Source organism: Heloderma suspectum, chromosome 5 (assembly GCF_057233095.1).
Source record: "Heloderma suspectum isolate Gila_16-S chromosome 5, 16-S_ref, whole genome shotgun sequence".
Classification (NCBI taxonomy): domain Eukaryota; kingdom Metazoa; phylum Chordata; class Lepidosauria; order Squamata; family Helodermatidae; genus Heloderma; species Heloderma suspectum.
In genome coordinates this window covers 192,220,753-192,235,051 of record NC_139462.1, presented here as the reverse complement: position 1 = coordinate 192,235,051, position 14,299 = coordinate 192,220,753, and the positions used below count along the sequence as shown (strand labels likewise).

The window sequence follows — 14,299 nt, the reverse complement described above, 5'->3', positions numbered from 1 at the left end:
TGGGGAAAGCTGATCTAAAGGCACATTCAGGTATTAGCTTGCCCACTGCAACTGGGATATAGCTCATAAAAGATCTACTTTTATTGCTGGGCTTTGCAGCAACCATTCCTGGAGAAATGAGATAGTTGCTGTTCCCTTCACGCTGATCTTGATAGTTTTTGGACTAGCTGTGATCTGCCTCAGCGATCACTACTGTCAACATCTGTCTTTTAGGCATCTGGCACCCTGACTCAGCATGCAGTCACCCTAGAGCACCCCAATCCCCATGGCCAAGCATCTTAAAGCACCTTTAATAGCCCATGCTCATTAGGTGAGGACAGCTCAGATGAGCAGAACTAATTTAAACAACCTTGCTGATGAGTAACAAAGGGGAGGTTATTCATAGGGATTGTTGTACAGTTCAGGAAACAGAAGGCTGAAAGCTAAGTCATTAGGGGCTGAATGTATGATTATCATTGTATTAACCTCAAACACGACCAAAGGTTGTACTAGACATCATTTTTTGTGTACCAACATTGGTGTGATTTAAGTCGTTAGAGGCTGTGATTTAAGTCATTAGGGGCTGAATATATGATTATCATTGTATTAACCTCAAACGCAATCGAAGGTTGTACTAGACAGCAATTTTTTGTGTTCCAACATTGGTGTGATTTAACTTTACTAGTTCCAATAGACTGGGTGGTGTGCTGTCTCCATGCCTGCATGTCCTGCGTGTAGACACTTTTCAGCCAGTTCAAGCCTCTCTTTAAATCCAGCAAACAATTCTTTATTGAACAGTCTCTTTCAATAAACAAAAAGAAGTAATAACTCACAGTCCACAGGAAATTAGGAGGTTGTCACAAATGAAGGTTAGGTCCAGTGGGAAATTATTGGTGGATGCTGGATAAAAAAGGATGAGGCCTGGTAAAAACAGCATTCTCTGCCAGGTCTTCTGAGCTTCGTGCTTCTTTGCTGGCTGGGCAGAAAGTAAAGAAAGACTCCCGCCCAAAGGAAAGTCTCTAGTAGTTTGTCTCAGACTGCTAGGATCCAGCAACAACAAGCCTGGCTAGCAGATCCTTGATCTCTCCACCCACAGTATAAGCATATACAATTCTTATACTTTAATACAATACAGAGCTGGGGATGGCACAGGTTGCTTTGGAGGGACAGGGAGAGCGTGTCAGCTGTGGAAAGTACTGTGCTGTTGCTTACAGTAATGTACTGTGTTGTCTAGCATATCTGAGTTACCTTGAGAAGGGACTTTAGTCTGGCCACAGATTAAACCATTGCTATTTCTTTCTTTAATATTAGGCCCTTGGTATAACATCTTCCCAGGACAGAGCTATCATTAAAAAGAAAATTAAGGAAATGAAAGCATCTATAGAGAGAGCTCGCAAAGCTCAAGAGAAGATGGAGAAGCAAAGGGAGAAACTTAGGAAGAAAGAAAAAGAGCAGCTTCAGAGGAAGTCCAGAAAGCTGGAGAAGAGATCCCCAGATCCAACAGAGGGTGCTGATGAGCAGTGAATCAGAAGAATTAACTATTCTATTAGGAACATGAAGGCATTTTTCAAGGGAGAAACCCAAAGTGAATACTGTTTCCTTCCTATATCTTCCTTGTCTTCATTACACAGAGCTCTGTACCCAAATCTGAGGCTTTAAGTAGAATAAATGGGGAAATGAACGCTGTGTAGTTAGACTTTCCTGCCGTCGTAGAACATGCTGGTACTTTTGACCCATTCAGTAGCAGCCCCAAACTGTGACTGAACTTTATTTTCTCATGATTGGACTAGCAATCCAGCTGTCCAACTCAGAGCCAGCGCTGAGAGCCTTTCCCCACCCTCCCCCCTCACCTTCCACCTCTGCAAATTATCCTCATTTGCATTGTGCTGTTTATATCTAGTCCCTTTCAGACTCAATAGACACAGTATTACCTAGCTTGCTGTATTATAAACTTAAAATTGCCACTGGGAAAGGGCAATACCCAAGATGCTTCAATGGACTGGTGGAAGTGAGTAAAATGGAGTTAACTGCATATCGGTTATCATTGAATTTCATGACAATAACAGCCTGCTTTGAAATTTCAGAGCTTTTTCTTCTGGAAATGGGCTTGAGTTCACATCAATGCTCAGAGGTGATGCTGCTCCATCCCTGCACAGCATGGTTTCAAGACTTGAAATGATACACTGGAGATAGGAGGCGTCGGCAGCATTGGTTTCCTTTCTGTTCATCAGACAGGAAGGCCATCCCCCCCCCCCCCCGTTAATTGCACAGCAGTTTCGCTCAAGAAGGAAGCAAAGACTTAACTTGCTTATGCAGGACTAGAGAGTAACATCTACCCTCTGGAGAGCTGTGTGAGTCTGGATTTCTAACACTTGGCTTGTATTAGAATTTGAGAGTACCGTTCTCCTGGGGGGAGGCATCTTGCTCCGCTTTCCTGTAGCGTACTATGAGCCTCCTTTTTTCAATCGATTGTTAACAGAAAACTACTTTTTGTTTCTTTTGTAAGGAATATGCCCCACCTCTAGGTCTGTTTTTAGCACATAGCATTGGTGGGGCAGGGGACAGAAGTGGATAAGAGCAAGTATGAGACTGCTATTTTCGGAGCTGGGATTTGACCTGCTGAAATTGACTTCCAGAATGAATTCTAGTACAAGGTTCTTCCTTTATCCAGAATGTGCACTTTTAAAAGATGGGGAGGAAATGCCAATTGAGACAACGTGAGTTTTAAACTGTAATGTCCTGTGAGTAGAATGATGCAGTGAAAAAGAAAGCTAAGTAACCATTAAAGTGCAATCCAGACTTTTCTTAAGCAGAGTCACTAGGTAGGATTTCCTTTGAAAGCTCAGTTCAAAAGATGTGGGCTATGGAATACTGATCCATTTTATTTTGTAAGACATTGCACTCTTTAAACAGCAAGGACATGATCTAGCCAAAGTTAAGAACTTTTAAGTTGCATACATTTCATTGGGAGAGAAGTAACCACATGCTTAACTCTTTCCTCTCTTTATATCAATGGGAATTTAAAAATATTTAACTTTGGATGGATTATGCCCTTCAGTATTTTGCCACATGATGGGCGGTAGCCTCAGTTCATTTCTTACACATTAAACCAGTACAGATAGGAGCTGGTTCTGTGGTTAATTCATTTTTTGTTAGCTCTTGATGCTGCATTTCACAGAACTATGAATGGAAGTTTCGACAGAAAGAAAGTTAAGTTCAAATGACGAATACTTTTAAAGAGATCTGTTAATTGCATACTTAGCATCCAGATTTGCTTTACAGCCTACCTGGACTTAACACTGGGATGCTATGAGCAAGTTTCTTAGCTGTGGGAGGTCAGTTTTTCCTTTCATCCACAACAGCTTTGTTGCCGTTGTTGTTCTTAACATGCATTTCCACTTGTGGCTTGATAATGGTTGTGTCCTCATCATCCTCACCAATGCAATGCAGTTGTTCCAGGTTTCTGATGCAACATTCGAACTGGAATCTGCAGCTAGAATTTCAAAGCTCTGCCACCAAGGCCACTATCTTAGATCTGCATAATTCTGGTAGGTCATAGCACTTCTGTATGCTGCCGGAGAGAAAGAAGGATCTCAGTTGCAGCAAGGACCCACTGAATGGAAAATGTTTCTCCTCAACAGAAAATCTAACAGAGACTTGGTCAGACTAGTGTTCTTTGGTTTAGTTTAGGAAGTTAAAAGGTTATATTGATGATATTGAAGAGTATCTGGGAGAAACTGGAGATGTACTGTTTTAACTATGAAATTGATAAATACATTAGATGCTCATTTTCTGTTTTAAGTTATGTTTACATGCTGGTAATTTAAAGTGGATGTATATACTAGTAACGTCTGTGGACGCATTCCTTTACAGTATTTGTTCTTTCCTTGGTTTTTCTAAGATCCCTGGGGATTATATTGTGTTGTACACTGATTTTGCATTCCTGCTGTTTAGAACTGTGCAAACTGGGTTTTAATGCTACAGATAACTGATTTATGTCCTGTAATTATCCTCTTCTTTTGTTTATTACTTTGTGGTAATGTTGGAGATGGACATTGAACTTTAACCTGACCCTTTTTTTAAATGTGAAAACAGTCCAAATTTAAAAGAGGAGGAGAAAAACCCTATATTTAAAAAAGAAATACATAAAATGCAAATTGATGAGCGTGTATAAGCAGAGATGGAGTGGACCAGACAAGGGCACAGCTCTGCTTTTTCTTGTGATGAACAAGATACATTTTACATTTTGCTGCTGCTGCTTTCATCCTCCATTTTTGTGAAATATTTAGCATATTTACACTATAAATATTTCTAAAGATGTTTCTAATCTGTTTCTCTTAATCTTGTCTTTCAAAGAAATTGGAAACATGTTTCCAGTGTCATAGGAAAAATGTTCATAGTATGAACATTGCTGAAAGCCTGAGCTTGAAGAGTGACTCTTTGCCTTGAATAGACTTCTGTCTAGCATCTGCTTCTCTCCTTCCTGCATCATAAATGGTGGACGAATATGCACTTACTGACCTAGCCCTTGCCACACAACCATTTAATGCACAGGAAGCCAAGTTGGGTTAGGCATTGACAAATTTTGAGTGAATTTTCGAGTGCTCAGTTCTCCAAAATTCCCGTTCATACTGAGGAGTGATATGCACAAGTATAACTGTAAGCCACCATTTTTGTTTAAATGACAACCAGAGCCCACCCATACATTACACTGGAAGTGGAAATGGAAGCATTTCTTCCTCCTCTCCCTTGTTATCTCATATTTTGCTGAACCTGAAACATCCTAGAGCAGATAAAGGCATTCTTCATTGTGTATACACAGTGCATTGAACTCCAGGGTGTATCTTTTGCTAGCTAGGCATTGAAAGAATATTAGCAATGTTTGCCCCACCGTAGTTTCTTCTCTGTTCATTCCCTTATACAGGATCAATCCACAGTGTGATGATTAAGCAGTTTCCTACCTGCTTTATAAACACTGAAGGACTGCTCTGTATTTTGGTTGCCAGCCAAACCTTCACAAAGTTTGCATGCACAGAATATCCCCTAATGGTGCAGTCATGGTTGATGTTAGCAGTTGGCAAAGGTAGGCATTTCCCAAGGCCAGGGTAGACTACAGTTCCACCACAAGTTCCACCATTTTGGCAGTGCAGGGCTGGGTGCTCTGGGTGGAGGAGGGGCCAGGCCCATTTACTTCATGTGGGCCCAACCAGGTAAGAGGCGACATGTACTGCCTCTGATGTGGTAGGCCCCGATCAAAATGAGAGCGTGCCACAGAGTCCCCACCACTAGCTGGCCCATGCCAGTCAAGTCACCCACTGGGAGTGTGCCAAGAGGAAGGGTCATCCAAAATATCCCCTATAGAGAAACCAGGGGTGATATAAAAGGTCTTGGGTCCCACAAAAGCATGGAGCAAGCCTGGTTGAAGTAACTGGTGACGTCATTACTTTCAGAGTGACTCTATACATCGGAGCCTTTAGATGAGTGTGTACATGAATGGAGCATGAATCTGTGCTGGCCGGCACACATGTAGAAATCTCCCTTCTTCTACAGCTGTGATGGGTGAAAAACGCATAACTTAAGACGAGATCAGAAGATTATTATTTTTTGTTACTGTTGCTCTTTACAATGCACTAGCCTCCCATGTTGGTTAAAAAGAGTTGTGAAACTAAAAACCCAAAGAGAAAAATGTTGGTTTGCTATTCAACAAGGGTTTCTTTTAAAGGTAGCATAAATTTACAGTTTGCACATTTCGTAGGCCTAAACATTAAAGAGAGAGGAGTTTAGAAACAGGGTACATGCATTTCAAAAGGCTTCTACAGCTACAGGCATAGGGTCAAAATTAGTGACAGATGATAATTGTTGGGTTATCAAATGGAGGCTGTTCTTTACCTTCTGTTCAGTGATAAGTTTTGCTTCCTTTCCAATTAATGCTTAGGATTCCTTTCACATTGCAATTTCAAGACCTTGGCTAAGTCCTTGAATTCTCTCCTATGCATAAAAATTAATTGTCAGAATGCTTGAACACACATAACAACCACCGAGTCAGACAGACATAATGAGAACAGTTGCTGAAGGGTTGTCAGACGTGAGTCTAATTCAGAATTAGTTCCATTTATTCAGCATTTAAGCAAAGATGTTTTCTGATACAGGAATGAACCCTGTCTGTCTCAATATTTGTAATCTAGGAAACTGTAATTCACACTATTCCTCAGGAAGAGAAAGTGCTCATTTGTTTTTATCTCTTTACTTACATATTTTTAAAAAGCTCAGAAGACTTGTTCCTTTGTCCAAAATACTGAAAATAACTTTTTTTAAAAAAAGATGTTTTCTGAAGGCTGTATACATTGGTGTCATTTGGAAGTATCTACTAAATTAAGGAAATTTCTACTAATTGAAACAAAACTGAAAGCATAGAAATGATTTTGGGTCTTCTAAATTATTTTTCATTGAATCAGAATAATGAGATAATTATTCTAGAAATTAGATTTTCAAAGGTGAACTGTTAAAAATTAACAGAACTCCTGTGTGCTCATGTATGTGCACACAAACATATCTTAATATCAGAAGAGCCCAGGTAGTATGTGTAGCTGCAGCCCTGAATATATAGGCAACCCACAAGAGGGTGCTATTCAGGCAAATCTCAAGGATTAATCTTCGCCACAAGGCAAGGAAGCAATTGATTCTCAGCATAACCTCTCACACATTAGTGAGTGGAATGGGACCACAAGATTTTAAAGAAAGTATTTTCTTTCTTTAAAATTTCCCAGTGTTTTCTCTTGGATGTGTCTATGCATGTTGTCATTTTTTTTGGAAGGATCAATTTAGTAGAATTTTGGTATTCAGAAGAAACCACTTTTATTTTGGATATTTTGTAAACCGTATGTTTGAATTCTGGGAAGGCTATGAGCAGCTTTTTACTGAGCCAGATTGTGACTTCAGAAATGACTTGGCCAATCAGTACATACAATTGTAGGTCATTTGCATATTTCACATTCCTTTTGGTTAATGTTTTTTCTTGATTTTTACGGCATTTTCTGACACTGGAAAGGTGTCCATTAGGAAAGCTGTGATGCCACAGTCATGAAAATGAGCCGTCGCAATGTTTTGGGCACTAGAAGAGACATTCTCCTAACTGGAAAAAAGTAGACCTTTGTAGACATAGATTATAAGGTGCATGCATTTTATTTAGACCTTGAAGTTTTGTTTGTTTTTGTGATAGTGGCTGCTTCTTTTGTATGGACTTTTGTGGAAGGGAACCCACAAAGCACTACTGTTACATGACATCCGTTTCTTTCAGTACACTTCAAATGGCCCCGTGTCTTGTTATCTTCATGATGATGCTGTGAAGGTAGCCACAGAAGACGTGGGCTGTATGGAAGAGGCACCAGTGCTGCGGCTCCTCACCACAACAGAATCTTCCCAATCCAGAAACTGGAGCAACTCAGCCATGGAGAGGAGTCGCAGTATTTCCTCTCTATGTGGCCTGGTCTTCAGATGTACCCTTGACAATGCAACAAGAAGCTATGCTAAAGTAGCTCCCAGAACACAAATGTAATACAGTGAAAAGACTCTTGCATGACCTCCAGTGAAATAAATTGGTTTGTAGTAGAACTGCTTGGTGGCTGAGACTTTGGGCTATCAAAAAGAAGTCTCTAATTTCAGAACCCCAGGCCAGCACTGGGCTCATGATCATTAGTTTGAACAGGCATTGATCCTCAAGCCTATTATAATCGGCCCTAGTTGCAAGGCCAAATCGTGTTCTGGGTTCAGTAGCACCTTTGCTACTGAGTAAACTAGGAATGGGATAAGTCGGGACAATTGAAGTAGACCCCAGGAGTGGGGTGGGGTGGGGGGACACCAATTGTGAAATAAATAAAACCAAAATGAAAGCTAAAAAATCTCTTTAAGATGGCAGTGACACAGTGCACAGTGAAACTCTCCCATATTAGAAATAAAGTCCCTGGCAGTTCCATCCCTTTTGCTCCTGCTTTTGTAAAAAAATAAAGTTTAAATTCATACTGCAATACCAATCATTGGTAGCTAACTAATATTACATTTCGCTAAGGCAAGGCAGCTGAAATGCCACCCTCTAGAACTACACTGTGACCCACTGATAAAACAATGGCTTGTCAGTCAAACAGGAGGGGAGGGGGAATTGTGTTTGTGGGTTTAAATGTATGAATTGCATGTAATCCTGGTATTTTTAATTTTGTACATCTAGGTGTCAAATCATCTGCATGGAAGAAGCTGCAATGCCCTGTCTGAGTTTGTATGCTTGTGCTTTCTTAATTTGTCCTTCTTTAAATGATTAACTTCCCAGGAAAATGATATTTCTCTACATTTAGTTACTTGGAGGCATTAAAATAAACAACACCCACCACCACCCCAGTTGCCCTTTGTATTCTTACAGATTTTTTAAAATCATGATTAATTTGTTAGCATATATAAATTTATTGCCAATGACTATTGTTGTTAGACAACAAATGCAATAAAAGAAATATGGAAACTTCATCAGTGCAAATAGTGTGGGGGTTTTTGAGTCCCGGTCTTACTGCTGTATAGATGAGCCTGAAGCACATTCCAAGTCCCCATTTAGCAAGGGGGAAAGGTAATGGATTTCTGTCTTGGACCAATGTATGCCCGTCCCCCAGAAACTGGTTGCGATTCATTAATTTGAGTTTAAGTAGACAATGCTATATATATATAAAAAAATCCTTGCTGTGCTTGAAATTTGAGGAACTCATTAGAAATCTCCTACTAGCTTCATTGTATGAACCACTGCACTAAGATCTCATGTTTTACAAGCAAAGAGCACACTGGTTGACATCATCCCTGCCCTGCCCATCTCACCAGAAATGTAGAAAGACTCAAGTAAAAACAAGACTAATGGCTGTAACAAATACCTCAGATGAGATAACACCTGTTCTGACAAGACTTAGAGAGCAAAGGAAGGTTTGAGATACAATAAAGATGTAACTTAACTTTCCTATGGGCCTGTGGCGATGTAAAGAGGGCCTGTCAACAATTGGAACGTAAAACTGGTTCTTTCCATAAGCTTATGAGAGGGCTGGTGGTCTTCCATAATTCAATACTACATTTCCCAGAATTCTAGAAAAGAGTCATTTCAGTTCAAGTTCTAATATGGCTGCCTTGTAGCTACATCATTCTATTCCCACAGAGCAACCCAGCATTAATCTGCCTCCAGTACTGGGTAAAATTTCCTATCTGGTTTATTTCTGACTTTTTATGGTAGCTTTTGGTACACCAACACTAAGCTTAAAACAACAGGGAGTCTTGGGGGATGGCCTTGAAGACTAATGGATGTGTTGACTTAAGTAGCATAAAAGTAGTATAGGCCAGCATATGTAGAACTTTGACCAATAATCACGCCCCAGGAGTTTATTGCATGACCTGGGCCGGGAGAATGAAAGGAGTGCACGTATTAAGGTTTGGCTCCAGGTTTGTGGGCAAAGTGTCTTTGGGTGGGCCCCCTGTTTATGGCCCCCCTCAGGCTTCCCTGCGAATAGTACTAGGAGCATCAAAAGGTGTCATATAACCCTCTGAAGTCACTTGCAAAACATACCTGTAATCCTATTATCCACCTTCTTAGTCTGCCTTTCATGTCAGCTCTTAGCAAACCCAGTCCTTGATGCTACCTTTGAAAACTTGCAGTCAGTGTGGATCTGCACTTTGCTCCATCCACCACTGATCTCCAGCTGCACTAAGTTGATCCAGTAGCCTGCCCTCCTTGAGGGATGGTATATACGTGGTTTCCATGCAGGGCCAGTGTCCAAATTGGAAGGAGTCTTGAACAAAGTGCCCTGTGGCAGCAGGGGGTGAGGGAAGCCCTTGTTAGGCTCATCAGGCTTCCCTGGCAGTACTAGCAGAACTTCAAGGTTGGCTGGGATCTGCTATTTTAATTTAATGCTTCAGACCGCCCATTGTAGCATCCCTCTGGGTTACTGATGAAATTAAAATGGAGGCTTCAGGCCCAGCTGCCTGAAGCAGAGCGCTCCAGGCAGTGGTCAATACTGGTGGGCTTTGCTGGGGCACTGGGTCCCAGTAGCTGCCCCAGGTGCTGACTCCAGGCCTGGATGTATTGTTGAGCAATACATCTTTCATGAATGCTCTAGGAAACTAATGCTAGAACAAATGCTCTTTTACAAAGGCCATACAGTAACTAGAAAATAATAGTAATGATTAGTTACAAACCTATACAACATACAGTAAAGCGAGGGAGTTCGTGTCTGAACTGAAATTGTAACCAGAGATTTGTTGTCATAGATGATGCTTTAACCATCATGCTGCTTGCTGTACATAATTCAATTGCATAAGTACATCTGCCCCATAGTATTGAAAATATACAGCATCCTCATGCACGCACACACAGCACATGCTGGCTGCAGGAGAACACATACAAATTCTCCCATGGGCTGCATGCAGAGTCCATACCCCACCACCATGCACCTAAATTTAGCATGTAGATCTAAAATGTAAAAACACAATCATAGGCCTGTTTCTCAAGCCAGAGGATGAGAAAAGATATAAGCAATTGAATCTTAAAATTTCAGCTGCAAAGTATAAACCATAATACAATAAAATCAAAGTTAGAACAAAATGTTTCAGAATCTAGTATAACATATTACAATCTACAGTAAAACCTTTTCGATCCACACATCATCTGTTTTCCCCCCCAAGAGCTGCGTGACAAAACTAGCTTTACCCTATCTGCTGAGAGTTACAATTTATAATGGGTAAACAAGGAAAAGAAAACAATAACCCACTCTTCTCACAGGCTCATTGAGGAATAATATGTCACATGCAGTCTTTATGACTTACATGCTAAGAGGAACAATTTGCTAACTCAGTGTTTTTAGAAGCAAGAGTAAAAGAAGCCTTAGAAGCAACAGCAACAAAAAGAGGTCTGTTTTACTTAAAGCATTCGTGTTTTATACTTCCTAAAACAGATCAGCTGGGATCTGCTTTCTGGTGGTAAACAGAAATAAGGTTAAGATGATGTATTGTCAATCTACATTTTAGCCAGCATGCATTTTATTTTAATCATTTGCATAGAGTGTTACAGAAAAAGCACCATATTAATTTTTAAAAGGCACCAAATTGATCCTCAGGTAATCGCTATTAGAATAGTTCATGGCCAATGTAACAAGTAAATGCCATGTAATTAAGATACCATTCTTAGGTGTATACGTATGGGTGTATTGCATGTATGAGGGAGAGATGCTACCAGGGCCAGCTCTACCATTAGGTAGAATAAGGCAACCACCTCATGTAACTGATGCTGGGGAGCAACAGCAGAACTGCCCTGGCTGTTCCTCCCAAGTCCCATTTCCTTCTGTTGGTAGACAGCACTGTGTGGGCCACATAGCATGTCCTGATCCCCTGAACTGGTCTGCTGCCCTCATGCAAGGTGCGGGAAGGATGCCACCCTACCACCAGTATTGAAGCCAGATTCAACTGACAGTTCGGTCAGCATCTGTATGTGGAATGGGCCACCCCCAACACCAATTCACCTACTGGCCATTCTCTTGGGGAGTCACATATTCGGTGGTAGTGTGAAAGGAAGCCACATATTTACCAATTGGGATGTATGCATGTCAGGGCTGGCCCAAGACATTTTGCTGCTGAGGTGATGAACAAATGGCACCCACTCTCATTCCATGTACAAAAGCCAACTGGACTAGCAGATGAATCTCACTTCAGTACTGGGGATGGAACAACTTTTCCTACTGCATCTGAAGGCAGTTGGATAGCTTAGGGGGCGCAGGGCAATCCACATGGTCCACAGCTCTGTCCTCTGCCACTTTCCTGCTACCTCCCAACATCTGCTGCCTGAAACAACTGCCTCACTCTGCCTAATGGTCAGGCTGGCACAGATGCATGTAGACTTCTGCGTAAGCAAGAACTTTTGTTTGGACAGTTTTTCCACTCACATGAAAGAGGCATGTATGTGTCCCTCTCTATGTACATAGACCCCTTTTACATCCCTGGCAGTTGCCCAGGGCATTGGCAGTAGCCACTCTGGCATGCTGGTGTCGGGGGTCACCCAAAAGTTCCCATCCCCACCCCCCACCCCGCTCAAGCATTAACTAAACATATGGATGGGGTGGCTTGAGTAGGGCTTACAGGCAGTCAGTTGCTAACATTGTGCCCCATTTTTCCAATGAGTCTTCTTTGTGCATTGTTGGCAAGTGAGGCCACACTGTTTAGCTGCAAGCAGAACTCCAAACTGCGGAGGAGTCATGACTGGGTCCGCTTCTTCCATGCAGATGTCCATACCAAGATGTGGATGCCTTGGAGCAGGCCCAGGGCATGGCCACACTTCCCAGTAATCACAATGCCCCCTCCACATAGCTCATCTATGAAGGGGGTGTAGCGCTACCAAAAATCAGTGGCCTCTTCTCCCTCATCCTCGCAAATACATCATCTGGCTTGCAAAGATAGAAGTATTCCGTATCTCCTTCTCAAGGCCCAGAGGCTGTGGGTGGATGGTAATGGGGGCAGGGTCAGATATGGAAGCACAGACTTGGCTGGTTCTGATAAGATGGGGCAGGAGGGAAGAAAGCCACTGCTCTTCTCAAACTGGCTTGAACAGACGTGTGCTATGCTTCTAGGCACAGCTCAAGGTGCTGGTTCTTACCTATAAAGGCCTATATAGTTTGAGGCCAGAATATCTCAACACCACCTCCTCCCATGTGAACCTGATCATAGCAAGATCTGCTTCAGGGGCCTGTCTGTGTGTCACACTGCCAAGAAAAGCTACATTGGTGGGAACACAGGACAGAGCCTTCTCTGTGGTGGCACCACGACAGCAGAACTTTCCCCCTAAGGTTAGACTAGCCCCTTATTTGCCAAGTTTTAGGCAGGCTGTTAAAACTATTTTGTTCCACATGGATTTCAAACAATTTTAAATGTATTTGTTCCACTCTGTTTTTAAGATGGTTTTTCTCTTGCTCTTAATGTTTCTCTGTGTGATGACTTTAAATTGCAAAGCACCTTAGTAGCCCTTTGGGGGCCAAAAGGAAACTCAGAAATAATTTTATAAAGTGCAACAAACAGTGGAGAGAGCTTTTTTGGTGGTGGCAGCACACTGCTTTGGAATGCCCTTCCTAAAGAGGTACACCTCATGCCTACAATACAATTTTTTCAATGCAACTTTAATACATTTTTTATTTTCCCAGGCATTTTGTGTTAACAAATTAGCCTGCTGTATATTTTTAGCTGCAGCCTCATATTATGTTTTCATTGTATATTTTAATTTATGATCTAAATAAATTATTTAATTATAAATGATTTATTATTTATGCTTATCGGGCAGGATCCAGTAGGGGCCTTGCACATGCGGCCAGCCCCACCGGTCACGGTCCACACGTAGCGCTCCCGGGAGCAGCCACAAAACAAGTGGAAACGCTCGTTTCGGGAAGGGGCAGGTCATGCCTTCCAGAAACAAGTGTTTCTGCTCATGTCGGGTCTTGCCCCTGGAAGTGCAACATCACAGCCACAAACGGTAGCAGCCACATGCGGACCGCAGCCCGCGGGGCTGGCCGTGCGCACAAGGCCCCTATTGGATACTGCCTGTTGTTCACTGGTTGCTAATCTCTTGCCTGAAGGATGGTACACAAATGTTTTAAAGAAATACAATAATAAATACAATAGAAGAACTTTTTACCTCTGCCTTTTCACTATCCATTAATCACGAAGGATGCTGCCATTGCAGCTGGAGGGATCAGCAGGACAAATTCTCCTCCTGAAGGGTGCGTATGGCAAGTAGGGGAATTTAACTGTGTTCGGTAAAAGACTAGAGCTCTCCATTTCTCCCTACCAGGCAATGGGCTACTGCTGCATAGGTTATATTAGGAGTGAGTAACTTGTGCCCGCCAGACATTTTAGCCCACAGCTCCCATCAGCCCTCACCACTGGCTATGTTGTGTAGGGCTGATAGGAGTTGTGGCCCTCCAGATGTTTTGGCCTACAAGTTGCCCACCCCTTCCCTAAAGCAACTATAATTACAAGCAAGAAAACACACATGCTAACTATGTAGGAAATCTGCATAGGAGTGTTTTTTCCCTCATGATACGTACTTCTGAATACTGGACTTCCAGATGGCTCTCTAGAATCAGAGGTCTATCTTCCAGTTTCAGCTTCTTCCCTCTGCTTCCAAGCATACTTTCTTTAGAGGAAGAATCCATATTCTTGGGGAAACCAATTCTCAGTAATTTCTATAACTTGGGAGATCTACTCTGTCACAGCTGGCTAGCAAACGTCAATATTTGCCCTAACAGCAGGTCCAGAAGTTATATTT

General features: G+C 41.9%; 1 protein-coding gene across 5 annotated transcripts in view; it reads left to right on the top strand.

Moving 5' to 3' along the window:
- The window catches only part of PPP1R9A (protein phosphatase 1 regulatory subunit 9A), a 189,435-nt gene extending 185,135 nt beyond the window's left edge, over nucleotides 1–4,300 (top strand). For 4 of the 5 annotated variants that reach the window (XM_084858772.1, XM_084858771.1, XM_084858769.1 and 1 more), the window contains exon 15: nucleotides 1,291–4,300. In XM_084858772.1, coding sequence (XP_084714898.1) covers nucleotides 1,291–1,503 — 213 coding nt within the window. In that variant the 3' untranslated portion in view covers nucleotides 1,504–4,300. The remainder of the gene's footprint in view (nucleotides 1–1,290) is intronic. The other variant, XM_084858768.1, reaches the window with a different exon arrangement.
- The last annotated feature ends 9,999 nt before the right edge of the window (nucleotides 4,301–14,299 follow it).